At 31.2% G+C, this 27,647-nt stretch overlaps 2 protein-coding genes across 3 annotated transcripts; one reads left to right on the forward strand and one right to left on the reverse strand.

Moving 5' to 3' along the window:
• Positions 1 to 7,833: 7,833 nt before the first annotated feature.
• Positions 7,834 to 19,658, forward strand: LOC111887340 (ABC transporter A family member 7). Its single transcript, XM_042899006.2, has 17 exons — positions 7,834 to 7,917; positions 8,006 to 8,390; positions 8,489 to 8,559; positions 8,658 to 8,802; positions 12,510 to 12,629; positions 12,772 to 12,896; positions 13,592 to 13,750; positions 14,231 to 14,393; positions 14,489 to 14,614; positions 14,947 to 15,030; positions 15,939 to 16,327; positions 16,772 to 16,972; positions 17,539 to 17,648; positions 17,939 to 18,023; positions 18,354 to 18,588; positions 18,797 to 18,885; positions 19,207 to 19,658. The coding sequence occupies exons 1-17, from the start codon at positions 7,834 to 7,836 to the stop codon at positions 19,504 to 19,506; spliced, it is 2,871 nt and encodes a 956-aa protein (XP_042754940.1). The 3' UTR covers positions 19,507 to 19,658.
• A 574-nt stretch (positions 19,659 to 20,232) lies between these two features.
• On the reverse strand, positions 20,233 to 27,351 carry LOC111887339 (ABC transporter A family member 7). Of its 2 annotated transcripts, none has more exons than XM_023883499.3 (17): positions 27,114 to 27,349; positions 26,640 to 27,021; positions 26,463 to 26,533; positions 26,204 to 26,348; positions 24,867 to 24,986; positions 24,657 to 24,781; positions 24,313 to 24,471; positions 23,807 to 23,969; positions 23,593 to 23,718; positions 23,169 to 23,252; positions 22,701 to 23,068; positions 22,355 to 22,555; positions 21,957 to 22,066; positions 21,654 to 21,738; positions 21,170 to 21,404; positions 20,899 to 20,987; positions 20,233 to 20,792 (listed from the first exon to the last, which is right to left on the reverse strand). In XM_023883499.3, exons 1-17 carry the CDS (start codon positions 27,189 to 27,191, stop codon positions 20,493 to 20,495), a joined length of 2,841 nt encoding a protein of 946 aa, XP_023739267.1. In that variant the 5' UTR covers positions 27,192 to 27,349; the 3' UTR covers positions 20,233 to 20,492. The 2 variants fall into 2 exon arrangements, with proteins under 2 accessions (XP_023739267.1, XP_023739268.1); XM_023883500.3 differs by having other exon boundaries at positions 20,656 to 20,792; positions 20,899 to 21,001; positions 27,114 to 27,351.
• Between the last annotated feature and the right edge of the window lie 296 nt (positions 27,352 to 27,647).

The following is a 27,647-nucleotide window of genomic DNA, read 5'->3' on the forward strand; positions in this document are numbered from 1 at the left end:
TCATAGAAACTAACAATATTCATCAAATAAATTTTAAAAACATTAAACCTCTGAAACCAAATTAGAATAATTAAGAGTTTCGAAATATGTTATTTTAAGTAACTTACAACAATAATAGTTAGAAGTAAAATTATATACAAAAAGTATATTGTTGTCTTTAAAAACAAAAACCGTGTTTGATGTTTTAAATAATTACAATGATAGAAATTAAAATCTTAAGCAAATAAGCTTTTTAAAATTAATTAATCATAACAACAACTATAAATATCATTAAATCATATATTATATTTAATTTTATTCATAAGTAACATCCAGGTAGACATCATTATGATACTTAGGATTATATAATTTTAAAAGATATCTACATTATCATATAATTCAAAACAAATAATGTTTATACCAACTTATTATAAGATTTATTATATAAAAGCTAATAACAATGTCATTGATATATCTAAAAATATATATTTATAAAATTCTCAAATATATTGTTGTATTATACGCAACGCGCGGGTATTCCCCTAATCTTTATCATACTATATTATAAAGGAAGTACTTTTTCTTTCACCACATTCATTTGAAACTCCCATGCATTTTTCCTTTCACCACATTCATTTGAAACTCCCATGACGTTTCAATTTCTTTCTAATAATAATTATAAGTTGGTTAATAAGGTTAAATAAATATCAAACCTAAAGTGTAATCATATATAAACTAAATTTCAATATAAAAATAATATCATATTATACTTAATTTATTAGTTTTAATATATTGTTGGATGTAAACTATTATCGTTTAAAGATACAATTTTGGAATAATTTTTATAAAATATTTTAATCATTAATTTGAATATAACATTAGAGTGTCAACTTAAATATAAATTTTAGTTGAACTTAAACAACCCAAAGAATATTTTGTAAATAGTTAAAAGTGATTAATTTTAGTGTCTTTCTAATAATGATTATAAGTTGGTTAATAAGATTAAATAAATGTCAAACCTAAAGTGTAATCATAAATATACTAAATTTCAGTTTTAAAATAATATATTTACTTCTACTTATAAAGTTATGTCTTTAACTTTTAACATATGATACTTAATTTATTATATTTAATATGTCGTTGTATGTAAACATTTATCAGTTTAAAGCTACAACTTTTGAACAGTTTATACAAAATACTTAAATTGTTCATTTAGATATAACATTACAATGTCAACTTAAATATAAATTTCAGTTCCACTTAAAAAACTAAAGAATATTTTTGTACGTAGTTAAAAGTGATAAATGCAAAAACTAAATTGTAATCTCAATTTAACTAAACTATTTCTTAAAGATATTTTTATAATCGTTAAAAGTTTTCAAATAAATAGCTTAAAATAACTTACATTAACAATACTTAAAAATAACTCTATATAAATGATTATATTGTTATCTTTAAAATCAAAAAACAATGTTTGATGTCTTAAATAATTATAATGATAGAAATTAAAACATTAAGTAAATAAGTTTTAAAAAATTAATTAACAATAACAACTATAAATAACATTAAACCATATATTATATTTAATTTTATTCATATGTAACTCACGGATAGAAATCCTTCAAACGATTGAGATATTGCGTTTATAATAGATGTATATATTATTATATAATTCAAAATAATCAATATATTATATCAATTTAGTATACGGAATATTATATCAAAGTTAACAACAACGTTATTGCTATATTTAAAAAACATATATTTGTAAGGACTTCAACTATATAGGTGTTTCTGCACAACGTGTGGGCATTCGCCTATTATATATATAGACACATGCGCGCACACCATTGGATCTAAGAATCTTAATCCTTGTGTTTAGTTGATGAACAGTTTTTAACCATTAAATTCAAAGAATGAATGATTAAGATCGACAATAACATGATCACGACTAATAAAAATAATTAATTAGTTTTCTTACTAGACAATAGGTATGAGTGAATATCGTAAATTATACATTTTGTTTAACAACTAATCATGGAAATGACGGATATTTTGGATATACGTAATTTTCTTTATTTTTTAAAATCCACATTTTATTTTATAAGGCTTCAATTTATTTATTATTGCTTTTCTTTATTTTTTAAATTCCAAATTTTATTTTTTAAGGCTTCAATTCATTTATTATTGAATGACACTTTTATTTATTCTTTAAGAGTTTGATTCATTTATGATCCAAAAATAATACAATGTGATCCAACGTTTTATGATCCAAAAATAATATAATATGAAAATATTTTAGTGCTTAATATTCTTATGATTCAATAATTAGTTTATTCTATTCAAAACTAATTATTGTACATCTATCGTATGTTATGAGAATTACTAAGAGAATAAGCTGTTTAGCAATGTGAATATGTTCAACCTTACAAGAATATCATTATTTTCATGCATTCTCGTTAAATTTTTTTTTCACACATCGTTTTTCATTCATTTTCATTCTGACAGAAATACGACCAGTAAAACATTCTGACAGAAATGAAAATAATAATAGTAAGTCTATAATAACCTTATAGAAAATTTAGTTAGTGAGAATGTGTGTTAATGAAAATAGTTATGTAAGATTGAACGTCATTATATTATCAAACAACATATTTTCATTATCATTCTCATAGCATACGATAGATGTACAATAATTAGTTAGAATACTTGAACATATATATATATATATATATATATATATATATATAGAGAGAGAGAGAGAGAGAGAGAGATGTTCAAAGAAAACACTAAATGATTTGAAAACCATATTTTTATGATATTATTCTGCTATGAATTTTTATATATTATTGTATGTCATTATTCAACAATGAATATATGAATAGTCATACGTTAATATTTATATTATAATTTACGATGATACTAAACATATAGAAATTTCATTAAATAATAACAAAATAAAAATAATTTGTTAATATTTTTATTTTATTTAGTTTTTTTAATTGAACCATCCATTATATATATATATATATATATATATATATATATATATATATATATATATATATATATATATATATATATATATATATATATATATATATATATATATATATATATATATATATACCCATGTCGGATCTAAGAATCTTAATCCTTGTGTTTAGGTGATCAATAGTTTTTTGTCATAAAATTAAAAGAATGAACAATTAAGGTGGACAATGACATGATGACAACTAATAAAAATAATTAATTAGTTTCCTTATTAGGCAATAGTTAATGGTGAATACGGTAATTATACATTTTGTTTAACAACTAATTAGGTAAATGGTAGATATTTAGAATATACGTCATTTTCTTTATTTTTTAAGACTTCAATTCATTTATTATTGAATGACACTTTTATTTATTCTTTAAGAGTTTGATTCATTTATTTTTTATGTGGGAGCAAGAAGGATATGAAATAATAATAATAATAATAATAATAATAATAATAATAATAATAATAATCAAACAAAAAATTCATTCTCACAAACAACCAATATATATGCTTGAAAGAATTACGACAAACAAAAAACATGATTTCATTTCTTAAAGAAGTAATCAAAGATGTAGTTGTTAGTTGGGCACCGTATCAACTCAAGGAAAATGTTTAATGTGGTTATCTAAAACGACGATTTTATCGATTTAATCACTGTAATGTTTTTATTTTTTAAACGGCTACTTTTATATGTATATTTAATTGTTTTGTGTACCTCTTGTGTGTGTGAGTGAGTGGGTGTATCCAATGATTTCAATATATATATATATATATATATATATATATATATATATATATATATATATATATATATATATATATATATATATATATATATATATATATATATATATATATATATATATATATATATATATATATATGAGTGAGAGAGATACATATAGTAAGAATATTTTTAAACCAAAAGCCGAATTTAGGAGCTTTCTATTTGATTCTCTCATGGCCCGTTCGTTCATATGGATTACACATTGGACGTGTTTGGTACGAAGCGTTTGAGAACTTCTAGCTTCTAACGTTTGATAAAACGGTCCGTTTTGAATAGAAAGTCTTGTTTGGCACTGCAAACTTCTAACGTTTAATTTAAACAAAATGCTCCAAATTCAAATGTTACTTCATATAGCGTTTAACAAAACGCTACAAGCTACAAGTTACAAACTACCCGCTAACAGCTAATTTTGTTGAACACGCTCATAGCCACGTAGGTATCATAGAAAAGATCTTTTAATTGGACCGGATGGCTTAATAATAGTTGTATAAACTTTTATTGCTTTTAATTTCGTAGCACGTTGTTACTTTGCTTGTTTATTAAAGAATTCTTGTTCAACAAAAGTTAATGATGTATTGTAAACATATTCTCTAATTAGGTATAAAACTCGTATAATACACTAGTTGATTAAAAAAGATTATATACCAAAGTATATACAATAAATATTTTTTTAAAACAAAATTTTAAAATAAGGAATGAAAAATATATTAATATCAATTTATTATCACATTTATTATATTAATACTTTACATATATAAGTATATGTATTATATGACTTTAATTTAAAAATTGAAAAAAATTAGAAATTGACATGTGGATATTATTTTATTTTAAAAATATCACAAAATGACAAGTGTCAGAACTCATAAGAGATTGACATGTGGCAAAATTAATTTTCATTTATTATAGTAGATTTCCAAACTACAATACTTGAAATAGCAAGGGAAATAGTGTAGAAGATACAGAAAGCCATCTCTTGCTTGCCATTGAACATGGTTATTATGATTGAAACAATTAAACAATCTGACTTTACCATATATATATATATATATATATATATATATATATATATATATATATATATATATATATATATATATATATATAGGCTTAAGTTATTTTGTTTTTACTAACTATTGTGTGCTAGAATGCACAGATCTAAACCACCGGATGAATACAATCAATGATCATGATCTGAGGGTCTATGATATTACAATAGAGTAGCATTTGCCATATAATCACACAAATTTCAGCAAAATGGTATTTTGGTCAATTAACCTATTTTAAAAACGGAAATTTTCGGATTTTAAGGGATCATTAACACTCCTAATTTTAAAAATCTGAATTTTTTAAATTAATTCTAAACATAATTTGTAAACATAACCGATTTTATTCCGTCGGAATGGATTTTTGTTTGAATGATGTTTTTTCAGAATTTCATTATATTAGAATATTAATGAAGAATAACAGAATTCTTGAACTCCTAGTTGAAGAATAACATTTAATATTTTCATATACATTCGAACTTAAATACAAATTCATACATATTCTTACATACTAATAGCCTTATAAATTTTAATATATTTGTACATATTCTAAAAGAATATCATAAAAAAAATCAGCATTCTTGAATATACAGTTAATGAATAAATACATGTGTAATTCTTAAAAAAAAAATAAGAACATTCTTAAACTATGAGTGTCATCAATCTTTGGCTCATTCTTCAAGTCATTCTTATCAGGTCTTCAAGCCATTCTTCGGACCATTCCTATCACAAATACAACAAAAACTAATAATGGTTAAAAACATGTTGCTTGCAATTCCTATTAATTTATACATGCTGGCAGAATACATATATTGCATTCTGGTAGAATATACAAAACACAATCTTGCATAATACATAGAATACAATGTCGCAGAATACATAGAATAAAATCTGCTAGTTATAACTTTACATGCCTCTATAAAGAATTAAAAGCATGTGATTTGCCATTTGCAATCGTATTTCTCTATATATAAACATTTTAAAGCATACAATGTATAAATGCATTCTGTCAGAATTACTAGAATGTTACTTGCAATTCCTAGCATTTTATATATTCTGGAAGAATACATAGAATATAATAGAATACATAGAATATATTCTGACAGAATACATAAAATTTGCTACTAAATCAAGATTATAAAATTGTGAACAGTGGAACATGTTAAGTTTAATATTTTTCAAATATTAGACGGTTAGATTTTGATATTTTCCACATATTGCTTATTTTATCAGGTGATTACAAATGCTTTTGAGAAGAGTTTTCTCATTCATACAATGTTTAAGTTCTAAACTGTCTCAAATTTGTGAAAATCTCTTATAAACCGTTAATCAAATCTTCACCCTAAATTGATTGAAAAAAATCAAATTCCAATAGCAAAGATTGATGCTACCCAGGTAATTAACAAATAAGGAGTTAACAACAACAAAAAAAACATATTCAAAGGTTTAACGAAGAAAATAAAAGAAATACTCTTTCAGGCAATTAACAAATAAACATACCACATGTTAGAACCAAGTAACACAAATAACCAAGTTAGAATTATTTTTGTGTTCTTCAAGAATTTGAACATCAAATTCTCTTTGAGGCATTTCTACAAACACCTGGCATGCAACATAGAAATCAAATTTTCTTTCAGGCCATTTCTACAACAAAGCTGCAAAATGTGAAAAGTAAAGGTTGGAACAGAAAAAGAAAACACCCAATGTAAATGAATAATGTAATTTACCTGTAAAAGAGGAGAATAGAACGAGATGTCTGGGAAAGTCGATTAACATATACTTTCAGTACCATTTTGTCTCTCTACCCATAACTTGAGTTGTTAATTTGATCAAACTTTGATTTGGATAATTAAAGTCTTGTACTTACAAGTAAATATCGTTTGACAGGGGCATGAAGGAAGAAGAAATTGGGTCGCTCATGTGCTTGCCGATCGAAAAAAGAAAAGAGCATGGATTAGGGTTAGTGAGATGAACAACGATTTAAAAAACGATCTGTGATACTCATTTAATGATTTTCCAAATATACAACATTTATTTTTGGTTTATAAAGGTAAAATGACTAAGTTACCCTTTATTATTTAATTAATGATTTCTTTTTTCCTAAATTCTGATTGGAGCATTTAGGCACACAATATTTGCTAAAAACATTTGAACATATATATATATATATATATATATATATATATATATATATATATATATATATATATGTTTTGCAACTTGATGTTCTTTTACTAGATTATTTTGTATTTGATATGATTACTACAATCCTAATGGTACTAAATGGATTTAGGTGTTGTTCCATATTCTTCTTAGTGGCTCTGGTAAGATGTTTAACCCGGTTAGATTCAGACCGTTTGATACAGACTGTTTGAGACCATATTTAAAAGTCTTTGCAGTTTCTTATCGGACCTGACTCAATCAAGATTTGGCTCAATTAAATCCGATTAAATCAACAACTATCAAATAACTCCAATTTTATAAAAAGTTAGCAACTTTTTTATCTCATCGAGAATGACAATTACATAACACGATGGTACACACATATTTGTGATATGCAAAATGCTTTCTTATCCTCCTCGTCATAATAATTGAAAATCTATCAATAAATATATGATATGAATTTTCCACTCATTAATGTGGTCTTTAATGCCTTTTGTGAAAAGATAAATGTGTAGAAGTTCAGTTTCAAAAACAAAGATGTTTTTATACTAAGAGAATCAAATGCGTTTCAATGTAAAGTATATACATTATATTATAGGGGGTCAACACAGAAAACGTATAGTTGTCAGTTAATCCAGAGTATCAGCACCAGGACAATACCGTCATACAAGGACAATACCGTCAATTTACTCGGACTCGGTGTGATTGGTTGGCTAGTATATAATAGTCCAAGCCAAATCGATTCTCACCCAAATCCTTCCCTAAATTCTTATTTTGGCGTCACATTCTAATCTTAACATTCCATGAGAGGTGCATCAATGGTGGCCTCAACAAATGGTTCTACTTCTTCTGGTTTATGGACCCAGTGCAACGCTTTGTTCAGAAAGAATTTGACCTTTCAGGTTTGATTTATATGTTTATGCATTATTTTGATCTCATGTCGTTATTGAAAAGTAGTTTTTTATTCCCCATTTTGTTCAAATTAAGCAGAAAAGGAATATGAGGGCAAATCTGAGGCTCATATTATTCCCAGTCTTCCTCTGTTTGTTACTTGTATTACTACAAGAAAAAGTCAACATGGAACTAAATAAATCCTCCTTAAAATGTGGCTGCATTTGTATTGATCAAGATGGGGATGGTGAATGCGAGAAAGTGTGTGGAATTGAGTACTCAGATATGGAGCAAGTGGGTACTTGTTCCATTCCAAGTCCACCTGAATGGCCTCCGTTATTACAAGTACCAGCTCCACAGTATCGAGCGGTGAGAACTGATCATTTGCTTTCATTTGGAGATTTGCCTAATGACTCCTGCATAAGTACAGGTTCATGTCCTATCACTGTACTTATGACTGGGAATAACCAATCTTTTGGAGAGAGTATGTATCTCTTTCGTACCCTTATTTATGTCAATGTTCAATATATACATCCTGATCAACATATATAATTTTTTGCTTGATGTATGTATTTTTGATAGGTTTGGCTAGAAATATGTTCTCAAGTTCATTCAATTATAACTCATCCAATGGCCCGGCTGATGTTGTATTGGTTAGTTACTACCTATCTATCATCAGATGATCATGCAGATATACATGTGTATGATGAAAATTAAATTAATATTTTTTTGGTTTTCTGGCATGATTCAGGGGACAACTGCTCACACTAAGAAATCAAGCTTTCTTGAGTTATCTTTCTTCTCGGGTCTTCCGGTCTACTATCTTCAATCTCAATGCCGAGCCAACTCCACTTTTTCTATTTCGGTCCCACTAGCATCCATGACAGTGGAGAAAGGTAAGTTTTTGATTTTTGCTCTCCCTACTTTTATTTATATTCTAGTGTTCAATTTGGTTTTAAGGAACCGAAATTGATCCTTTGCGATCACTTAATTTAATTATAAAAGAGATTATTAGTGATTTAGTTCTTCTCTATGTACAACAATTTGTGTTTTAAAATATTATATTGTACAACTATATAAAACATAAATTGTTATATATGAAGATTGTTGTTAACGAATCACTTCGTATACAAAATGATATAGAAGCAAAAATTGTCAATGATGGCCTCATGGAATTAAATTTGCAATTTAATCCAATAATGCATAAATTTAATTGCTAACCTTGAAAATCAAGGCATGTGATGATCCACATATATGGAAGAAGCTATTAGCCAAGGGTATCTTCTTAGTTTATATATAGATATGTAAATATTTAAAACAGATATAGATTTTATAGATTAATTTAATTGCTCTCCGGTGCTTATCATTAGAGGTATATTAATATATTTGTTAGTAACAATAAGTCCCGCGTGCTTTCCACTTTAGACCTTTACTTTAGGGTTATCGACCTAGCCTAGTAACGAACTTTGGTCTTAGTCTACATTTAGGTAAATATATTTTTTTCGTGCACATTTGACCATTAAACTTGTTTGACTTGTTTAAATAGGGTAATATGACTGGTAATTACCGGTGATATTACCTTATTTTGAACATGTCAAACAAGTTTTTACTAGTCAAATGTGTACCAAAAAAAATGATTACCTAAATATGGAAAAGTTCCTTACCTATTTTCGTAATATTGAGTTCATTATGATAAATGCAAGTAGTCATAAGACACACTGATGTGACATGGAATTGAGCCATCGGGTCTTGGTGTCAGATCTGGATTGTAGATCTAAAGTAGGTATTGTTAGTGAGTTTCCGACTTGATTCCTAGTTGCCATCGGAGAACAAAACAATTAGACCGCCTTAGGGACTATAACCCGGGAGCATGCTCTGACGATCAAGTTAGATCGATGTGTATAAAGAGGTGGTCAAGTCTTGGGTCAACCCACTTTAGGCCCAGCTAGCCAGGGGATGGGCTATATGCGTTTTAGAGACCTGGCAGCACAACCTAGCCCACCACTAGTTGGGTCTAAACTGGACTGGCCTAAGCCTAATCTAATTGTCGATTGACCTAGATCTATAAATAGAACACCTCCTCCTCCATGAGGAGGATCTCTCATTTTCAAACATGAGCCTCCACTGTATATATATACACTCTTCCCACCAATATGGTTTTCCATCTAGGAGAAACCATATCCTCATACACATCTATCTAACTTGACTGTCAGAGCGTGCTCCTAGGGCACAGTCCCTCAGACAGTTCTAACGATTTTGTTCTTAGATGGCAGCTAGGAATCAAGTCAGGAACCCGCTGACGACACCTACTCGAGATCTAACACCAAGACCTGATGGTCCGATTCTATGTCACATCAGCATATCTAATGACTTGTGGACTTAGCAGTTAGCATAAAGAATTCAATATTACAAAAACAGATAAGGAACTTTAGTTTTTGTCCATATTTAGGTAACCATGTATGTTTTTTTCGTACATAGTTGGCAAGTAAATTTGTTTGACTTGTTCATAATAAGGTAATATCACCGATAATCACCATTCATATTACCCTATTTTGAAAAGGTCAACCAAGTTTAATAGTCAAATGTGTACGAAAAAACACATGGTTACCTAAATGTGGACAGAGACCAAAGTTCGTTACCCTTCTATGCCATTAACCCTTTAATTTATAATCACCTTACAATTTGACCCCTTTAATCTTCAAGATATACACATTACTCCTTTCAAAGTTAGGATTGGCTTAGTAAAATTAACTTATCTATCTATTTATATCTATATCTATCTACATTATATTATCAAAGAAACATTTTTCTTTTTTACCACATGTTGAAACCCTTAACCTTCAACTTTCCATCTAATATATTTAATGTGTTAATTTAAATATAATGTTAAACTGAAACTTAAGTCAAATAAAAATAAATTTTTTTAAAGTATTTAAAGATTGTATTTTTTTTAAATGAAAATCTACTATAAAATCTTTATATTTTGACCTCATATCCAGTTAAGTCCCTATATTTTTTTCTGATTAAGTCTCGAATACCGCTAATTGTATTTATTTTTGACCCTTTTTACCCGGTCATCAGGTCATCCACTTTCAAAATTTACACATTTGGCCTAGATTTTAAATATTATTAGAAATTTGGTCCAAAATTTATACTTTTGGTCCGGATTTCAAAACTTTCTTACGAAATCATCCTAAATTTAGTATATTTACATTTTATTTCAAAATTTAATTTTGAATATTTTTTTATTGTTTTATAAAATCATATTTATACAAAAAAAAATATTTTCACATAATTTTTTTGTATATAAGCATAAAAGCCTTTTTTTTTAAACATGTTTGTTAAGAAAATGGTTTTTATATGTGAAAAATGTGGTAAAATATTAAAAAGGAAATATAAGTCACATACTATTTTATTAACATCATTATATTTGTTGATATTTTCGCCAAAACTTATAAAAATCATAACTTCTTCATACAAACTCAATTTCAACGTTCTTTATATACACGTGTTCATAATGATGACTACTACAACTTTCATGTTGATCATTTGAGCAAAAAAAACAATATATTTTCACATTTGTTTTTATAAACAAAGGTTTATATTTATTAACTTTTATAAGTGAAAATGGGTTTTACAATTTATTGGTTATATTAAAATAAAAAAATAGAAAATCTTGGTTGAACAATAAGAAAAAACGTTGAAGTTGATTATGTTTACTAGAATTTGCTTAAAAACTAAAAAACATATTTCCGCATAAAAAACCAAGATAAAATAAAAACATATGTTCACATAAAAACCAAGATATTTACACACACACACAAAAAAAATGTTATTGTTTTTGGAATTATATATGTCTCCATCTAACCTTCTAACGAATGTCTCCCTCGGAGTATAAATACTATACGGTCATAATTCACAATTTCACATGTAGGTGCATCCACTCAATTCAAATCCAAAACCTTTGAAAAATCCAACTAATTCTATAAATATGTTCATATTAATTCGATTTGATAGATCCAGACTCTAAAATTACCATATTATCCTTAAATATATCAAAATTTTCATAAATTATTTCTATTTATTGGGTATAAAACTTAAAGTATATATATCCTTATTAATAACTTTATTAAAATAACAATAACTTTTTAATAACTTTATTAAAAAAGAGGCCACCTCTATCATAGTCTAGATTTGTTTCTTTTCAATTGCTATTCGTGAATTTTAAAAAGAAAAAATTAAAGAAAAGTTAAGATTGGATGCGGAATAGATGATCATCACTCATCACCAATGAGAATGAGATATAAGTGTATGGAAAGGGAGCTTGCATTTAAAAAGTAATATAAAAATTTTGTGAGGATAAAATATTACCAGAGGACGAGGCGACGTGTAATAAACAAAGAAAAATCACAATGACGAAAGTGGAATAACACAGAACTAGACTTGAACCTTCAATATTTGATTGGTATTTCATAGTATGTAAAATGCAGCACCTTTGCATTTAAACTAGAATAAACAGTTATGATTGACCAAAACAATTTGGACACGTTTAAGGCTTAATCTCATTTAAGGCTTAATCTCATTGAATTGTATTGTAATATAGAAATTGGATGCATTCAATGTCGACATTTATGGCGCAACAGCTCTTCTGATATTAACAATGAGCTATATGTGGGATACAAGAATGGAAACTCTCTGAAGAAAATAAATGAAATATTAGCAGGTTGGTTGATCTAAACATAATTTGATTGAGTTTTTCACACACACACACACACACACACACATATATATATATATATATATATATATATATATATATATATATAAGCTTTGATTTTACATTTTTTATATTAACATTTCCACAGGCTATGATTTCTTGAATTCAAATATCAGTAATTATAATGTGACGATATTGTACAACTCTACGTACAAGAAAGATGCAGGAAATGGTCCTATTAGACTGGTCCGGGTTCCTCGGTCAATAAATTTGGTACACATACTATATTTGAAGCATGCATATACTTCGTGAATTACACATGAACTTTTGCATCTTGAAAGTCATGATTCTAATGTGCTTATCTTTATAGAGTTTAATAGATTGTAATATCATCATTCTACTTTTCATACAACTTTACCATTTTCTTTCTGCAATGCATTGAACTCTATGAAAAAGTTAGGGACAACTTATTGGATTTCAATGTTCTATGCGAGATACTAAATTAATGCCTTTATATATAGAAATTTTTATATAGCAAAAGTGAATAAAATTTTGTAATTAAACTAATCAAAGATACAAAAACATACAAAAGTTCAGTTAAAACAATGTTTTTATGCATTTTTTAAAGCAAAAACATCTCTTATTTTATGATAAGACTTGGCCCATAAAATACCCCCCCCCCCCAATCCGGGTTGCTGGCCCGGGACATCAAGTACTTGGAACACCCATGTGGCCTTCTATTATGATTGAATTTATCCATTGAATGCGAACTAATCATTCCACCTCATTCACTATTCATTTAACTATGCAATATGGGTTTTATTAGTGTTTATAAACTAATATCTTTTAGTAAGCCCGTATTTACAACTAAACCTTATTCTAGATCAAAGAGAAATTTACTTTTACTTTTCCGTGGAACGTAAACCATAATGCAAATTATAACAATTCCAACTCATATGCATATACAGGTCTCAAATGCTTTTCTACAACTTTTAGTTGGGCCAACCACACAAATGTTGTTTGATTTCATAAAAGAGATGCCCAAACCTGAAACTGAACGCAAGTTGGACTTCTCTTCTCTCCTTGGGCCATTATTCTTTACATGGGTCATTTTGCAACTATTCCCTGTAAGTTAAATTTCAAAATTTTTAAAAGGTTTATATTTAGTTAATTGTATGTAGCAGTGTTTGCTGATACTTCTATGTTCTATAATAGTAGGATGGGTTTCCTATTCAATTTTTCAAAATTTGGTCGATGAAGCTTATTTTTTGCTTTTATATTATATTATATCACAATTTTCTTTTCTAGCCTACCTGATTAATTTGCGACCCATCCACCTACACAGACCTCTTAAACTGTGTTTGGTTCACAAGACTAGAGTGGACTAGACGACTATTTTTTATGATATGCATGAGGAGGGTATTCATATTTTTTGTACATTTTTTGCATGGACAAAATATTGACAGCGACCTGTCTTTTGGGTAGGACAAAAGTTATTGACATCAGCCCAATGCACAGCAAAGGCAGTATATAACCTGACATGTCCAGTCCTGTCTTTTCATGCGTAGGACACAAGTTGTAAGAATAAATTACCATACTTGTTGCAGATTGTACTAACAGCTCTGGTGTATGAGAAGCAACAAAACTTAAGGATCATGATGAAAATGCATGGGCTTGGAGATGGCCCATATTGGATGATTTCTTATACATACTTCCTTGCCATATCTCTGGTTTACATTTTATGTTTTGTGGTCTTTGGCTCATTTGTAGGTACAAATCAGCAAAAAAAAGTTGAATTGTACTTTTTATATGACTATTTTAATTTGTTTACCTAATCCGCTTCGATTCATTTTACATCATTACAGGGTTAAAGTTTTTCACATTGAATGACTACAGCATCCAGTTTGTGTTCTATTTCATCTACATAAACTTACAAATTTCTCTGGCGTTTCTAGTAGCTGCTCTTTTCTCTAATGTGAAGACTGTTGCAGGTTTGTTTTCCATGTCTGCTGGAGGAGTTGCTTAGGATGTGTTTGTTACACGGAATAACACTTGACTGGACTGGACACACGTCGTTTGCAAATACAAGTGTGTGTGTGTGTGTGAGAGAGAGAGAGAGAAAGAGTCCATGTCCCACATTTGTTCCACCTTTTTGTGTAGGACAAAAAATTATATTTTCCATTAACATCAATTGACCAAGTTTAATTCTAGCCAACGCAGTACAACGTATCACATCTTGCATAACAAATGAGGCCTTAATGTTCCTTGTAAGAATGATAGACATATATGTGGATTATGACTTTTATGGATATGATTATGACAGTTGTAGGGTACATTACTGTCTTTGCAACTGGTATCTTAGGAGGATTCTTCTTCCAGTTCTTCCTTCAAGATACATCACTCCCAAGTAAGTATATATAGATAATGCAGTCCTCATCAGATCATGACATCATGTTGCACATATGTTTCTGCAAAAAGGGTTATTTTTCAAAAAACCCTGAGTTGGCCCACAAATTATGTTCCAAAAATTAATGTTATTGAAAGCATATATATATATATATATATATATATATATATATATATATATATATATATATATATATATATAAGGTTCATTTGAGACCATTCTAATTTTGTGAGACCAAATCGAAAAATAATTTTAAAATGCAAAATAAATGGAAAAATACAAAAATTCTTTTTTTAAATATTATTTTCGGAACTTGAATTAACTAAAAAAAATTCCATTTTTTTTAAAATACGTGAAATATTCTAATAGAATATTACACTGACATATTCTAAAAAATAATTTTAAAATGCAGGATAAATGGAAAAATCTAAAAATTATTTTTTTAAATATTATTTTCAAAACTTGAATTAACTAAAAAAAATAAAAAATAAATAAAAATAAATTCTATTTTTTTGAAAAATACGTGAAATATTCTAATATTAGAACTGTACATATTCTAAAAAATAATTTTAAAATGCAAAATAAATGGAAAAATCTACAAATTCTTTTTTTAAATATTATTTTCGGAACTTGAATTAACTAAAAAAAATTAAATAAATAAATAAAAATAAAATAAATAAAAAATGTGTCTCACGGTTTCACAAAATTAGGTCATTTCACTTGAACCTAACCCTATATATATATATATATATATATATATATATATATATATATATATATATATATATATATATATATATATATATATATATATATATATATATATATATATATAATGGCATTGAAATTTGAACTGTTTAGCGCTATGTATAATATGTTATTGTCTTTACTTTTTTACATTTTTGTAGGAGTTTGGATTGTGGTGATGGAGTTATATCCAGGGTTTTCTCTATATGGTGGATTATACGAGTTTTCACAATACGCATTTACTGGAAACTATATGGGGGCTCATGGAATGCGTTGGGGAGATTTAAGTGACAACAATAATGGGATGGGTCATGTCCTAATAATTATGACAGTGGAATGGGTGGTGGTTTTCTTTATTGCCTACTATATTGACCAGGTTTTAACATCGGGAAGTGGTGCCCGAAAAAGTCCACTTTTTTTCTTGCATAACCTCAAAAGTAATCCCTCAAAATCATTCAGAAATCCCTTGTCATCATTTAGGCTACCAAGTTTACAAATGAAGGGCTCAAAAGTATATATAGAGCTGGAGAAACCTGATATTGTCCAAGAGGCAAGTAGTACTTCTTTACTCAGTTATAATTAGTGCCCATAGTTGGTTTAGGGTTGTATCTTTGTAAAAAAGAAGGCTACAGTTTCTGTAGCAGTAATGGGTGACTTTCCGTTCCAATGTGGATTGTGTTCCTTCTGGCACTAGGCTCTTATTTACATCTCATGTGATCTTCCCGAGGCAGCACAATGTGGGCCCGATTAGGGGTTGTTGGAAGAAAAACTTTTTTTTGTAGAAAATAGTGCCCATAGTATATGATATGGTATATTTTGTTAATTGGACTAGTTGTATATTACACCAGTTCAGTATTATAAAATTATAGGTATAGATTTTTCAACAAACCTTTTATCTAGTTTTTTAAATGGTTAACTTCTGTCTAATCTCCTAGATTATTGTATTCTCTAACTTTTAGTAATACCAGTTGTCTCCATTCCCACCTTCTATCAGAAAGAAAGGGTCGAGTTGTCACTACTTAAACAAGACAAAAGCCATGCTATTGTATGTGATAACCTCAAAAAGGTGTATCCTGGAAGGGATGGAAACCCTGAGAAGATTGCAGTTAGAGGGTTGTCACTTGCATTATCTACAGGAGAGTGCTTTGGTATGCTTGGTCCAAATGGTGCTGGCAAAACTTCCTTCGTAAATATGGTTAGTGTAAACGCATCTTTTATTCTTAATTCACAGTTTGTTCTTGTTTATTTGTATACAAAATAGAAAGGTGTATGCTCTGTTATTAGGGAGTCATGCATGCTTGCCTTAGCAATAATAAGAAGGTGGGAATCTGTAAATGAGATCTTGGGATAGGATAAGCCTGAGCAGAACCTTTTTGCTCTAACATTCATAGACATTTTTACACCCGTTCCCGAGTTCAATTTAACGAGAGAAAAAAAAATGGGTGGAAATGAGAAGAAAATAAAAAAAATGGTGTTTCCAAATTTCATTAAAGGAAGGAAGTGGAAGGAAAGGGAATGATCAATTTCCTTCCTAACTTTCCTTCCGATTTGGAAGGATTTTCAGAGAAAGAAGAAAATGTTTAATTTTTCTTCCGCTTCTCTCCCACTCGGGAACACAAAACACAAATTTCTTTTCACTTCCTTTCTCTTCTCTTCTCTCTTAACTTTCTTTTCTCTTCTTTTCCTTATGGAATGTGCTATTTTGGTTTGATCTCTTTCCTAAAATATCTTAAACTAATAAAAGTGAGGTGGTACTCACAGATGATTGGACTTGTTAAGCCAAGCTCTGGCACAGGATATGTTCATGGTCTTGATATAAGAAGTGACATGGATGGGATTTATGCCAACATGGGTGTATGCCCTCAGCATGAGTAAGGACTTGTTTCTTTTTTTTCTTTTTTCCTTGATAAATGATCTTTAAAATATATTTGCGAAAATGACCACTTGAGGAAATGGAAGGAAAATATAAAAAGTTAGGGTTAAATTAATGGGGAAAACCTCCTTTTCATGAGTTTCGTAAGTAGTTCTTTATGCACTATTTCAAAAATAAACACCCATATATCAAAAACCCTCTAGAAGTAACATCAGAAGTTGTTGGTTTTACTAATTACGTTGGTTAGATAAATTTGTATGTTTTCTTAATACCAAGTCTGTTATACAGCCTGTTGTGGGAAACCCTAACAGGGAGGGAGCATCTTCTTTTTTATGGAAGGCTTAAGAACCTTAAATGTACCGTCTTGACACAAGTAAGTTGTCATTAACTTTGTTTATGTTTGTTACAATTAAGGACACCATGAGAGTAGGTTGACCAAGCTTTCTAAGAATATTTTTAATACAAGGATGAGGAGGTCATTCACACATCTGTTACAAAGAAAAGAGATCAAGAACAAGTCTTTAACCTACCTCCCTCCACCTTTTTGGGTGGGATAAAAAAAATTGCAATTTGTCCTATCGACTCCAGCCCAATTCAATGCATGTCAAAGGAACACCCGTCATGTTTTGCGTAACAGATGGGACCTTTAAGACAACTTTCTTGCTGAGACTTGAAACTTATTTTGTAAGTGGTGTTGTTTCAGGCGGTTGAAGAATCTCTTAGAAGCGTGAATTTATTGAATGGTGGGATTGCAGACAAGCAAGTCAGGAAGTACAGTGGAGGCATGAAGAGGAGGCTCAGTGTTGCCATTTCATTGATTGGAGATCCAAAGGTGGTGTACATGGATGAGCCCAGTACTGGGCTCGACCCAGCTTCAAGAAAAAATCTATGGAATATGGTGAAACGGGCTAAACAAAATTGCGCAATTATTCTCACCAGTAATCCTCTGATATTGTTTTGTCGTGTCCAATGTTGCATAACAAACATGACCTTAGTACTTTTGTCCTAAAAATAATTCATTTACACTAACATGCGACTTTCCCTTATGTTTTTTCCTGAAACAAAAGATGCACTATTTGAACTTGTTTTATTGCAATTAAGGTAAAGATAATTGAAACGTAATTGATATGGACTAAAATGTTTCAGCGCATTCTATGGAGGAAGCAGAGAATCTATGTGACCGCTTAGGGATTTTTGTAGATGGCAGGTTGCAGTGTGTCGGAAACCCTAAAGAGGTATTGTGATCAATACATGCATACCCTAACAAATCGTTATAACCATAATGTTGTTTGGATTAACAATTAAAAAAAATTAAGGTAGGAAAATGGAAAGTAAAACTAAATGAGAGGAAATTCACGAAATTAAAGTTAGGACTTAAGGAGGAAGCTTCATTTCCATGACTTTCTCTATAGCCATTTATAGCTTAAAGTTTTAAGTGTTGTCCCCACAAAATCCATTAAGTAAAAAATAAACAGCAGTATCAACAACATTACCGTAATCCATGGAAAGTTCTTTAATCAATGTGTCTTACTATCTTTGTTTTTGAACTAGGACAGTTAAAGGGTAGGTATGGAGGTTCATACGTGTTCACAATGACAACATCTTCAAATCATGAGGCCGATGTAGAAAACATAGTAAAGGGTCTCTCGCCCTACGCTAAAAAGATATATAACATATCAGGGACACAGAAGTTTGAGTTGCCAAAAGAAGCCATCAAAATAGCAGATGTTTTCCGTGCTGTCGAAAATGCTAAAAGCAGGTTTGTCGTTCAAGCATGGGGAATTTCAGACACTACTCTAGAGGATGTGTTCATCAAAGTGGCTCGAGAGGCTCAACCATTCGATGTTCTCTCATGATAACTTCCGTTGAAGATCATAAGTTTGAATCTTTATGTTCTCTTATGTATCCCGACATAAGTGTTTCGATTTGTAATAAACTGGATTTTCATCAATCATTGTAGCTGTATCTCTCCCTATTTTCTCTCAAGGCAGACAAGGAATTGTGGGTACTTTGTGACCTAAGGTTTCCCCTGGCCTTGGGGGATTACAAACCCTAAAAACCACATAAAGGAGGTCACCCACCATCTAGGGTGGATAATAAACCAAAAAAAAAAACTTTGAACAAAGATGTTGAACATTAAGGTGTTAAATGAGGAAAATTAATGTGTTAAATGAGGTGGATGTGTTGAGTACAGTGGCCACGAAGAAATCATGGAAGCGAGGACTGAGGAACACCCTGTCACATAATTAACTTTTTATTATTTTCTGAAAATATCATCAACTTTTTAATTTTTTCTGAAAAACCCTCGCATTTTACAAAAAAAATGGAAAAAAAAAATTAAAATGGCCAAATCGAAAAAAGTAGGAAAATACAGGGTTAGGGAAAAAAATAAAATTGAGGTTTAATCCAAAAAAAACACAAAATATAAAGGCTTTTACGGGATTACCCATTTAATTAATCCATGTCAAAATTATATCTTTGAGCACCGTAACTTTATATTTGTCGATCATCTACTTGTACCCTGTTCTTTCAAATTGATCACGAATGATCAATTTGACAGTTATTGTTTTATGGAATCCATAAAAATACTATTTAATTGTTTATAAAATTCAATGAAAGAAAAAGTCCAATTACAAAAGTACAAGCATGATATACATACACAAAAATTTAAAACAAAAACCTGTATGTTTTTGAGATACAAAATACTATACAATATACCACCTGTGGCACATTTTGGCAATATAAATTTGATGCAAACTAAAAAATCAGTAGAAACTAAAATTCTTCTATAGAGATACGTATAGTTTTGTTTTAATCTACTAACAAGAAAATGAAGATTTAATCATGAGAGAACATCGAATGGTTGAGCCTCTCGAGCAACTTTAATGAAAACATCTTCAAGAGTTGTGTCTGCAAGCCCCCATGCCTGAACATCGAACCTACTTTTAGCATTCTCAACAGCACGAAAAACATCTGCTATTTTGATTCCTTCTTTTGGCAATTCAAACTTTTGTGTCCCTGATATTTCGTATATCTTTTTTGCATCTGGCGAGAGACCTTTTACCAGGTTTTCTACATCTGCCTCGTGATTTGAGGATGTTGTCATTGTGAACACATATGAACCTCCATATCTACCCTTCAACTGTCCCCATACAAGTAAAATAAAGATAGTAAGATTCACTCGTGATTTGAGGATGTTATCCATTATGACCGTTTTAACCCCGGATTTATATTAATGTGCAAAATACCTCTTTAGGGTTTCCGACACACTGCAAGCTTCCATCTACAAAAATCCCTAACCGATCACATAGATGCTCAGCTTCCTCCATTGAATGTGCTGAAACATTTGTACTATCCATATCAGTTGCAATTAATGACCTGACATGACAGATCTGGTTGTATTGTTTTTGGCATATGCATCAGACTGGGACAAAATTTGCAATTTTTTGTCACATTTGTTCTCGATCTATTATGTAGAAAAGACGTGAATGCCCTTTGGAAAGTGTATTAGAGGATTACTAGTGAGAATAATAGCACGGTTTTGTTTGGCCCGCTTGACCACATTCCATAGATTGTTTCTTGAAGCTGGGTCGAGTCCGGTACTGGGCTCATCCATGTACACAACCTTTGGATCCCCGATCAATGAAATGGCAACACTGAGCCTCCTCTTCATGCCTCCACTGTACTTCCCGGATTGCTTGTCTGCAACCCCACCATTGAATAGATTCACACTTCTTAGAGATTCTTCAACTGCCTAAAACAATCACATTTACACAACCAAATAAGTTTTTCAGATTGTATCGCATTTGGTGTCGATCGATTAAAAAAAAAAAAGTTAAAGTTTTTTGTCCCACCCAAAAGGGCAGAACAAGGTGGGACAGGGACTTGCACTTGATCTCTTGTATGTGTAAAAGACGTGAATGCCCTTCCTTCTTGTGCGTATCATCACATAATAATATCCCTTGTCATGTAAGAAAGGTAGCAAAAGAGAATGTCAACTTACTTGTGTCAAGGCGGTACCTTTCAGGTTCTTAAGCCTTCCATAGAAAAGAAGATGCTCCCTACCTGTTAGGCTTTCCCACAGCAGGCTATATAACAAAAATGGTAGAAGGAAGAAGCCAACATAATTAGTAAAACTCCCTCCCAATAATTAAATGATGCTTAAAAAGTAATTTAGAATGCTTGGAACTTGTAAAAGGGGAAAACCCTCATTTTCCTTGCTTTCTCTATCAAGTCAAAAAGAAAACACTCATATATATATAGTTTATTGGATTAAGTCCAAAAAACTTGGGATTTTGATGCTTACTCATGCTGAGGACAGACACCCATGTTGGCATAAATCCCATCCATGTCACTTCTTATATCCAGGCCACGAACATATGCTGTGCCAGAGCTTGGCTTAACCAGCCCAATCATCTGTCAACACCTTAGTTGGGTTAAAAGCAAGAAATAGCAACGTATTTTAGTTTTTTATTACTTTCATTTCCTCCTGTTACAACATTATACAATAAAAAAATCTACCAAATTATAACAATGCCAACCAAATATAAATCAAATTTCACTGCTATGATTGGGTAGATTTTTCAAACAACAATGTCCTAATAAGAAAAAAAAATAAACTGAAAGTATGTACAACACAGTATGCACCTATCTGTTTGTTATTCAAATAAACAATTGTGAATTAAGAGATGTTTTTACACTAACCATATTAATGAAGGAGGTTTTGCCAGCACCATTTGGACCAAGCATACCAAAGCACTCTCCTGTAGATAATGCAAGTGACAACCCTCTAACTGCAATCTTCTCTGGGTTTCCATCCCTTCCTGGATACACTTTTTTGAGGTTATCACAGACAATATCATGGCTCCTGTCTTGTTCAACTACCAACTGCTCAACCCTCTCCCTCTGATACAATGTGGTATTTACCAAAGGTTAGAGAACATAATAATAGAAAACTCAGGACTTAATACACATACGCTGACAAATCAATATCCTATTATCCATTTTGTTACTTAAAATATTACTAAAACTAATTATGACTACTACTTGCCTCTTGGGCAACATCAGGTTTCTCCAACTGCACGTATACTTTTGAACCCTGCCTTTGTAAACTAGGCTTCCTGAAGGACGACAAGGGCTTCTTTTTAAACTTTTCCAAGAAAAAAAGTGGACTTTTTCGGGCCCCACTTCCAGCTGTTACAACCTGGTCAATATAGTATGCCAAAAAGAAAACCACCACCCATTCCACAATCATGATTATTAGGACATGACTCATCTCATTATTGCTGCCACTTAAATCCCCCCAACGCATTCCATCTGTCCCCATATAGTTTCCATTAAAAGCATACTGTGAAAACTCGTATAATCCAGCATAAAGAGAAAACCCTGGATATAACTCCATCACAACAATCCAAGCTCCTACAGAAGAAAAAAAAAATACACAAACATTTAGACAAATAACATGAAATCAGTAATAATATTATCTGATCAAAACTACATTATTTATATCTTTACTTACTTGGAAATGATGTATCTTGAAGGAAGAACTGGAAGAAGAATCCTCCCAAGAGACCGGTTGCAAAGACAGTAATGTACCCCACAACTGTCATAATCATATCAATACAAGTCATAACCCACATGTATCTCTATCATTCTTAAAAGAAACCTTATGGCCCCATGTGTCACACATGACACAACAAGACATATTGTGTTTCACATGCATTAGACGGAGACTCAGACTGATGTCAATGGAACAAAAATTGCAATTTTGTGCCACACTCAAAAAAGCAAAGGTGGGATAGGGACTCTCGTATGTGCAAAAGACGTGAATGCCCTTCTCATCCTCATCATCGAGAATAGCCCTGGAAAGTTTCTCCAATCCAATCATGTCCCTGTCTAATAAACGCAACCTAAGCAATGCATGGAAAAATATGACAACAAACCTGCAGCAGTCTTCACATTGGAGAAGAGAGCAGCTACCAGAAATGCAAGAGAAATTTGTAAGTTTACATAGATGGTATAGAACACAAACTGGATGCTGTAGTCATTCAATGTGAAAAACTTTAACCCTGAAATGAATTGAAGAGCATTAGTTAAGAAAATTTTAGTAGTACAAAGAAAATATTAGTACAATTCAGTTTTTGCAAGGAAGTATACCTACAACTGAGCCAAAGGCCACAAAACAGAACATGTAAACCAAGGATATGGCAAGGAAGTATGCATAAGAAATCATCCAATAAGGACCATCCCCAAGCCCATGCATTTTCATCATGATCCTTAAGTTTTGTTGCTTCTCATACACCAAAGCTGTTAGGACAATCTGCAACAAGAATAGTAATTTATTCTTAAAACCCTGTTTACTGGGTTTTGGCATGCATTAACCGGGACTCAGACTGGTGTCAATGGGACAAAATTTCAATTTTATGTCCCACCCAAAATTAAAAGGAGGGATGGGGACTCGTTCTCAATCTCTTGTCTGTGCAAAAGACGTGAATGCCCTCCCCATCCTCATCATCAAAAATAACCCTAGAAATCTTGTCTAGTCTTGTCCTGTGTAACAAAACACAGCCTAAGAGGGAATAGTTGCTAATATGAACTTCAGAGAAAGACTCTGTTTGTTGGCATTAAATCTAAACAATTTTTAATTTTAAAAACTAACTTACAGGGAATAGTTGCAAAATGACCCATGTAAAGAATAATGGTCCAAGGAGAGAAGAGAAATCCAGTCTGATTTCTGTTTCAGGTTTGGGCGTCTCTTTTATGAAATCAAACAGCATTTGTGTAGAAGGCCCAAGCAGAAGTTGTAGGAAAGCATTTGAGACCTGTATGCATATAAATTGGAAATCTTATAATTTGCATTATGGTTTTCATGAAAATATGTTCTATTAACTCCTATTTGGGAAAGGCAATAATATGAGTCCACTATTACATGCCATCTGATAATGGGAAAGAAATAATATTTTTATAATTCATGCTGCAAATATAGAGTGTGTGTGTGTGTATGTACCAAATTTATTGAGCGAGGAACCCGGACTGTTCCAATGGGACCATTTCCTGTATCGTTCTTGTAGGTAGAGTTGTACCAAACTGTCACATTATAATTGTTGGCATTTGAATTCAAGAAATCATAGCCTGTGAAAATGTTAAAATAAAAAATTAAAATCAAAGCTTAGACATTTACTTAGTAAGAAATCAAACTATTTTTGGATCAACCAACCTGCTAATATCTCATTTATTTTCTCTTCAGAATTTCCCTTCCTGTATCCCGCATACAATTCGTTGTTAATATCAGTAGAGCTGTTGCGCCATAAATGTTGGCCTTGAACACATCTAATATCTACATTAAAAATACAAGATCAGTTGGACAATAACAAGAAAAACTTGCCATCAGTCTATATGATGTAGGGGCATCCATGTCATTTTCAGCTAATACAAGACCTGCCCATCTCATGTGTCTAGATCACCTTGGGCTTGATTTAGATTCTTATTTTGGGTTCGAAACACTTAAAGGGAGGAGTATAAATTTTTGGCAGCCCTAGATCTCTAAATGAAACAAGGAAGAACTATAGTACATAAGACAAGGAGTTCTATCCTATTGTATGTGCCCTGGATCAGTGGAGTCAAGATTTGCAGCCAAAACAGTTTGTTCTACATTCTGATCATCAATCTTTAAAGCATATAAATGGCCAAAACAAGTTGAATTCAAGACACGCAAAATGTGTAGAATTTCTCCAATCATTCGCCTTTGTTTCAAAGTATAAAACAGGAAGTTCTAGCAAGGTTGTCATAATTCCTTATCAATCTTTAAAGCATATAAATGGCCAAAACAAGTTGAATTCAAGACACGCAAAATGTGTAGAATTTCTCCAATCATTCGCCTTTGTTTCAAAGTATAAAACAGGAAGTTCTAGCATTGTTGTTGATATATTTCTTAAAGGAATTATGACAACCTTGCTGAGAAGCACTGTGAGCAAGTCCTTGAAAGGTTGGGACATTAAACTTTCTTTTATTGAGTTTGCTTATAACCAATCTCCAACTTATGCTATTATGCACACCATTTTAAGTGAATTATGGAGTGAATCCTCGCACCCCTACTAATCTAATACTACTGCCTAAGGGTAGAGAATTCCACTTTGAGGCAACAAATTAAGCCAAAGAAATGAAGAAGATTCATGAACAAGTCAAAGACGCAAAGCAAAGATTGAGCATGTCAATGACTTGTACAAGAACAAGGCCAACAAGCATTGCATGAAAGCTCTCTTTGAACCTAGAGATCTCGTATGGTTGCACTTAAGTAATCTTGGTGGTGTTTAGGTACTTTATCCTTGATCTAATCATATTGTTAACTTTACCCAATTCATATCACTCTTAGTTATAATATACCCACTCTCTACGCATCACTACATCTACACTTGCAAGATATGATGTTACAAGTACTTTGTGTTGCATCATTTGCATCAAGCTATTAGCAATAAATCATCTTTGTCTTTTGCTGATATCCAAGCTACTAGAAATACAAGTATGGCTAGCAAAAGTCTTGAAAATAGTTCATACCTTTCTCCATTATCGTGGACGCCAGTGGGATCGAAATAGAAAAAGTGGAGTTGGCTCTGCACTGAGATTGAACATGGTAGAGTGGAAGACTCGAGAAGAAAGCAGGCTCAAGAAAGTTGAATATCTGAGTCTCCGAAGCTGACCCCTGATATGTTCCAAAGAATCATGCCCCAAAGGCCAAAACAAAGATGTTAATAATTCCCATCACATAAATCTGAATGATCACACTTGCAAGATGTGATGACAGGCAGTAACTAACCAATACAACATTAGCCAGGCCATTGGATGAGTTAAAATTGGATGAAATTGGGAATATATTTCTAGCCAGACCTATCAAAATATACATCAAACAGAAAATTATGTTGATCAGGATGTGAATATATACTGAATATGGACTGACATAAATTAGGGTAAGAAAGGAATAGAGTTGACATACTCTCTCCAAGAGATTGGTTATTCCCAGTCATAAGTACAGTGATAGGACAGGAACCTGTACTTCTGCAAGAGTCATTAGGCAAGTCTCCAAATGAAAGAAAATCAGTTCTCACTGCTCGAAACTGTGAATCAGGTACTTGCAACAATGGAGGCCATTCAGGTGGACTAGGAATGGAACACGTAGCCACTTGATCCAAATCTGAGTACTGAATCCCGCATACTCTCTCGCATTGACCATCCCCATTTTGATCAATACAAGTGCAACCACATTTGTTGGAGGGTTTATCTAATTCAGTGTTGACTATTGTTTGCAGTAATACAAGTAGCAGACAGAGGACGAGTGGGAATAATATGAGCCTCAGATTTGTCCTGATATTCCTTCTCTGATTTGAAGGGAAATGGTGAAAACCAAAATTAAAAGCAACTTTTTATAACGGCATGAGATCAAAATGCATAAACACAAAAAAAAACGAACCTGAAAGGTCAAATTCTTTCTGAACAAAGCGTTAGCCTGAGTCCAAAAACTAGAAGAACCGTTTGTTGAATCCGCCATTGACACACCTCTCCCCCTCTCTGCTTTTTCTCTCTCACACACTAGCACACACAACCGTTGAAATCGTGACCGTTAAAATTGGAATCTGGCGCCAAAAGTAGAACTTCTGGGAAGAATTTAATGAAGAATGAGAATCGATCTTTTGCTTCGACTATTCTACAGATGCCTTTCGTATGTATTATAGCAAACTTACGAACTGCGAGTAAATTGACGGTATTGTCCTTGTGCTGACGCTCTGTTTAATTGACAACCATACCCTTTTATCATTTCACCCCCTATAGTATCCCGTATTTACATTACGTCAAAAGTTTTGCTTTGACTTTATAATAACGCGCTTTTGATTAGTAAAGGGTCGGAACGTCACATTTAATGAGTTTGAAAGTTTAATCATACATGGTATTGGAAAAAAAAAAGTTACGAATGGTAGTTGAATATATTTATTGATACATTTTCGGT

The sequence above is a fragment of the Lactuca sativa genome, chromosome 1 (genome assembly GCF_002870075.4).
Source record: "Lactuca sativa cultivar Salinas chromosome 1, Lsat_Salinas_v11, whole genome shotgun sequence".
NCBI classification, from domain to species: domain Eukaryota; kingdom Viridiplantae; phylum Streptophyta; class Magnoliopsida; order Asterales; family Asteraceae; genus Lactuca; species Lactuca sativa.

Excerpts from the sequence above, each read along its gene's own strand:
- LOC111887340 (XM_042899006.2), top strand. The coding sequence starts at position 7,834 with ATGGTGGCCTCAACAAATGGTTCTACTTCTTCTGGTTTATGGACCCAG. Across the intron at positions 12,897-13,591 it reads TTCCTCGGTCAATAAATTTG|GTCTCAAATGCTTTTCTACA; the intron begins GTACACATACTA and ends ATGCATATACAG. Across the intron at positions 16,328-16,771 it reads AACCTGATATTGTCCAAGAG|AAAGAAAGGGTCGAGTTGTC; the intron begins GCAAGTAGTACT and ends ACCTTCTATCAG.
- LOC111887339 (XM_023883499.3), bottom strand. The coding sequence starts at position 27,191 with ATGGCGGATTCAACAAACGGTTCTTCTAGTTTTTGGACTCAGGCTAAC. Across the intron at positions 23,069-23,168 it reads TCAAGATACATCATTTCCAA|GAGCTTGGATTGTTGTGATG; the intron begins GTAAGTAAAGAT and ends TTTCTTCTGTAG. Across the intron at positions 22,067-22,354 it reads AAACCTCCTTCATTAATATG|ATGATTGGGCTGGTTAAGCC; the intron begins GTTAGTGTAAAA and ends AGGTGTTGACAG.